The sequence below is a fragment of the Nematolebias whitei genome, chromosome 1 (genome assembly GCF_014905685.2).
Source record: "Nematolebias whitei isolate Nwh7 chromosome 1, NemWhi1, whole genome shotgun sequence".
NCBI lineage: Eukaryota > Metazoa > Chordata > Actinopteri > Cyprinodontiformes > Rivulidae > Nematolebias > Nematolebias whitei.
In genome coordinates this window covers 48,887,232-48,892,402 of record NC_056498.1, presented here as the reverse complement: position 1 = coordinate 48,892,402, position 5,171 = coordinate 48,887,232, and the positions used below count along the sequence as shown (strand labels likewise).

The window sequence follows — 5,171 nt, the reverse complement described above, 5'->3', positions numbered from 1 at the left end:
CTAACATGTCCTTCTGTCCTCATACATGTCCTGTACCAGTCTAACATGTCCTGCTGTCCTCATACGTGTCCTGTACCAGTCTAACATACTTCTCTGCCACTCCAGATTTCCTCATGCAGTACCACACCTCCTCCCTTGGCACTCTGTCAGATGCTTTTTCTAAATCCACAAAAACACAACGGAGTTCTCTGACCCTCTCTGTACTTCATCATCAGCATCTTCAAAGCAAAGATGGCATCTGTGATGTTCTTTCTTGGCATGAACCCATTCGAAACCCAACAACTATTAAGTGTTTGACAAGTGCCGAACACTTGTAAACGTCAATGTCTGTTTTTAATTATTTTGGAAACAAATTTTTCTTACTCCTACAATTTTTTTTCTGGTATACAAATTCAGTGGGGAACCTGTGACTAAAAGAGTTAGGTCTTCATATAAAATCCTTATGAATACTACCATCGAAGACTAAGAGTCAGCGTCCTTTTACAGCACTTTACTTTCAGTTCCGCAAAACAGTGACTTGCGAACAGGAAGTACTTTCCCAATTTGTATACATCAAATAAAACTTGTGACTGATGGTATCATTTGTTTTACAGTCACTAACAACAACCTGAACATAAATACCAACCCAACACTAAATGATCAACCAACAGGATCAACCCATCTGAACACAGAACCTAAAATGTCCACACTTTCTGTCCTAACAGTGAAGTCCTAACCAATGAGAGCTCCTTCTGTTTCTGCATGGAGACAAAAAAATTTAAATAATCTGAGTGGATAAGTGTATTTTTATGAATTAAAAAAGTTATTGCTCGGCTGCAAAATAATTTACAGAAAATAAATTTGAAAACAATAAAAACTATATTGACAATATTTATTTTCAAGAAAATTAATAAATAAAAAATACCTCTATTTCAGCTGCCCTCGTCTTAGGGGTCGTCACAGCGAGCAAACTCGCTCTTCTTTAATTGTTTCCCTTCCAGATGCGACATGGACTTGAACCCTCAACTTCAGAGTTACAAGACCATGGCAGTGACCATTGAGCTACCACAGCCGGTATTTTATATAAAATAAATATTAAAATAAAAATTGTACTGTAACATTTCATATGAGCTGAATTCTTAGGCCTTCTCTGAAGGTGTGGAAGGCACTGAACAAGTTATCCATCAAAATGTAGGGATGTTTGTCTTCTTTCCCAGAGCGTGTCTCACCCGCCTTGAGGTTTTCTCTTAAATCCCTCCTAAAATGCAGAGTTCACTCCCAAACGTCCACAGAATACAGTTACGTTTTAGCTCAACATATCGTCGTCAAGACTAGAAGTGTCTTTGTAACTTGTCATATCTCAAACTCGTAGAAACGTAAGAATTCACAAGTGTGACCTTCAGAATCTTCGGCTGCTCGCGGTTCAAGAGTTTTCAAGATCTGATTTGTACTTTTCACACAGAAACTGTTTGTTCGGGGCTTAAATTTCAGCCTGGGTTTCCGTCTGCCTCTCAGTAACTTGGCAGTCAGGGAGTGAAAGACACAGGTGTGAAGTTACCATGGTGACCATGGCAGCAGCGTTAACATTTGTTTTGATCTTGGTTCCATTTAAATCTTCTTAAATGGCGCGTACATCAAAATGGCGGCAGGTTTTCTTGGCCTTTTACAAAGTTACGTTGAGTTTTGAACAGCAGCTGTTTTGCCGCCTTTTAAAATGTCTTCTGGACATTTCTAGTTTATGCTCCTTATTGTCTTTATTTTTTATATGCAAACCAATAGACACTGCTGATGTTTTTACCAGATGGTGTCTGAGTGTCTGGTTGATGTTTACCATCTCGTGCAGGGAACGTCGGTGTGCCAGGTGACGGTTATCGGAGCCATCGTCATCCTCCTGTACGCCTCCAGGGCCTGCTACAACCTGGTTGTCCTCGGACTCTCCAACAAGAGCATTAACTCGTTTGACTACGACTGGTACAACGTGTCGGACCAGGTGAGTCAACGGGACGTTGCAATGCTACGCAAGAACGGTCTTGACGAAATCACTGAAACTATTTCCTTGCCAAGTTAGTTGGTAGGTCTCACTGAGGGTGAAATCTTAACACCTGCAGAGGTGAGCAATCCACAAACTGTTTGAGTCAAGAAGTCAATCCATGAAAAAAGGACTTGTTTACAGGGATCTGCACACTAAGCGCTGCTCTAACTGGCTGCTTACCTAGATTTCACCCTTTGTAAAAACAAGGTCCAGTGTTTCCCCTAGTTTACTTCCCTTGCCAGGGTGCTCATATCCTCTGTGATTTTTGCAGACGGGGTGGACAGCGACACGTCTGTGTTGCACACTGTCGCTGTTTGTACCAACAGTTTTCGAGCGGGAGTGGGGGGAAGCATGGAGACAGCTCAGCGGGAGAGAAACGTAGCGCTACCTCTGTAGCTTTTTAGCTAGCGCGTCTGTATTGCGTGCTAGCTATAGCGCAGTTAGCTTAGCGCTACATCAGTGCCGGCAGATGGGTGGGGGGCAGGCAGTTCGGTAGGCAGGGCGCTCGGTTCGGGTTCGGTAGGGAAAACACTGATGTATTTCTTGTAGGAGTTGCATCTACTAGTCAACCAGTCAATTCTAGGACATCTCGCAAGTTTTTAAATTTCACATCAACTAGTCGCAGTCACGCGATTGTGCCGCCGGGCGCTGGCTAGAGCTGTTATTTCTAACCCGGGTCAAAATAATGTGCTGGATGAGCGAGTCGGTGTCTGGGTTTTGATTGCGTTAGTGGACGCGCGCGGCCAACGATCCAATTTGGATCACCGGCCGCGGCGCGCTGACCGGCCAGTTGAAAGAAGTAAAAAAAAAAAGTCCAGATGGCTCACTGCCAGCTACCCACCTGAAGCTTAACTGGACTGGACCCAGCTGCCGCATCAGCGGGCGGTGTAGATTCCACCTGCACCCGTTTTATTTAATCCACGGTGGTGAATTCTACCACCGGCCAACCCGGTTTTTAGTTTTGTTTTTTACGTGCCACACGCTTCTTTCACTTTTGAAGCTTAATAATAGTTTTCCTGTGACTTATTTGCAGTATGATAAATGATAGGAGCATAAATATTCAGTCCTGATGTATTGTTGCTCTTTTTTATTGTAAATAATGAATTACGTTTTTTTTGTGAATATGATATAGCGTTTCGAGTTCCTATACGTCACAGCGACTAGTCATCCTCGACTTTTATCATGTTGAAGTCAACTTTAAAAAACATGAAGTCGTGCAACCCCTACTTTCTTCTCAGATCTCTATTTATTTGACCACACCTTGATCGGAAATCAAATTCCAAGGGCATCAATAGCAATAAAGTAAGGTTTTTAAAAAGAAGACCAAGTCTGAACAACAAGGTGCTGAGAAAATATAAATTTATTGTCATGAGAGGTCCTTTGCTTTTTTTTTTATATCACTTTCTAGATAACCCTTTGATGAAAACTACATAATTTGTAGAGAAATTTACAATGGATGAACGGGTGAACTTTATTATCCACCTGTACGCTGGTGAAGATTCTCAGTCATCCAGGACATGGTCAGTTCAAAAAAGTTGAAGACAAACAACTGGACTTTATTTGTAACAGAAGACGTCTCGCTTCTCATCTGAGGAGATTTCAAAGCACAGAGAGTGTGGGGTTCACGTTATAAAGCTGAGCTAAGCTAGATACATATGCAGATTACCCTTTCAATCCTCACAATAGGATTTTGTTCTCCTTGGATGAGAAGCGAAACGTCTTCTGTTACAAATGAAGTCCAGTTGTTTTTTTGTCTTGAACTTGTTTGAACTATCCATCCATCTTTTTATTATCTGCTGCTTTTTCTGGTGCTTGGTCTTGAAGGTAGCAGCTTGAGCAGATATGTATTTTCACAGTCGCCTCTTCCAGGAGGACTCCAAGCTGTTCCCAGGCCAGCCAAGAGACTCTCAAGCATGTCCTGGGTTTTCCCTAGGCTCTCCTCCCAGTTTCACATGCCTGGAAAACCTCTATAGAACCACTTCAAGGGAGCATCCTTACCAGATACCTGAACCAAGTGGCTCCTCTGGATGAGGCAGAGCAGCAGCTCTACTCCGAGTCTCTCCTGGACTGCTGAACTTCTCACACCATCTTTAAGGGAGAGTCCAGTTACCCTACACAGAAAACTCATTTGGACCGCCTGCATCCACAATCTCATTCTTTCAGTCCCTACCCAGAGTTCATGATTGTAGGTGAGGGTAGAAATGTAGACCGACTGGTAAACAGAGAGCTACTTGCAGCTCTTCTCCCTCTTCACCACAACGGACCGGCACAGAGTCCACAATACTGCAGACGCTTCACCAATCCACCCATTGACCTCACGCTCCATTCTTCCCTCATTTATGAACAGAATCCCAAGACATTTAAACTCCTCCACGCGAGGGAGAACCTCCACCACCCAAAGAGGACAGTCCTTTTCCAACTGACGACCGTGGTCTCACATTTGGAGGTTCTGATCTTCGTCCCAGCTGCTTCACACTCGGCTGTGAACCGCTCCAGTGAGAGCTGAAGGTCACGGCACGATGACGTCAACAGGACCACATCATCTGCAAAGAGCAGAGGCGGAATCCTGAGTTTGCTGAGCCGGACCCCTTCTGCCCCACTAACTTTTTTAATTTTAATTAAAAATGTTTCTGCAGGTGATCAGCTAATGGGTCACTTTTAAAACAAGTTACATTTGTGCTAAACTATCTTAAATGAAGTTTTCGTATCTTTGCTGCTGGTCTAATGAACCTCTAGTGAACTCTGGACCGTTCGTGATGTTTGAACTTTGTTTTTAGGCAGATTTACAGTCGACCCTAGGCGACGCTGGTTACATCGTCTTCGGGGTGGTTCTGTTCGTGTGGGAGCTGCTGCCGACTTCTCTGGTCGTTTTCTTCTTCAGGGTGCGGAAGCCTAACTTGGACCGGGTGAGCCTGCAGCAACTCTCGGACTGAAAAAGCTTCAGGAACATGAAGTGCTTGATCAAATGCTCGTTACATCTTTTATTCACAGACAGTTTTTTTTGTGTGACTTGCAGAGCGGCTCTGGTCTTCCTGGTCACGTCTTCTCTTCTAGAGCTTATTTCTTCGACAATCCGCGACGTTACGACAGCGACGACGATTTAGCGTGGAGCGTCATGCCTCAGAACATCCAAGCGAGGTAAAAACAACACAACGCGACT

At 43.7% G+C, this 5,171-nt stretch overlaps 1 protein-coding gene across 1 annotated transcript in view; it reads left to right on the top strand.

The window, feature by feature from the left end:
• gpr137ba (G protein-coupled receptor 137Ba) overlaps nucleotides 1–5,153 on the top strand; it is a 10,118-nt gene extending 4,965 nt beyond the window's left edge. The window contains exons 3-6 of the mRNA XM_037691586.1: nucleotides 981–1,053; nucleotides 1,823–1,969; nucleotides 4,789–4,917; nucleotides 5,028–5,153. Coding sequence (XP_037547514.1) covers nucleotides 981–1,053; nucleotides 1,823–1,969; nucleotides 4,789–4,917; nucleotides 5,028–5,153 — 475 coding nt within the window. The remainder of the gene's footprint in view (nucleotides 1–980; nucleotides 1,054–1,822; nucleotides 1,970–4,788; nucleotides 4,918–5,027) is intronic.
• The last annotated feature ends 18 nt before the right edge of the window (nucleotides 5,154–5,171 follow it).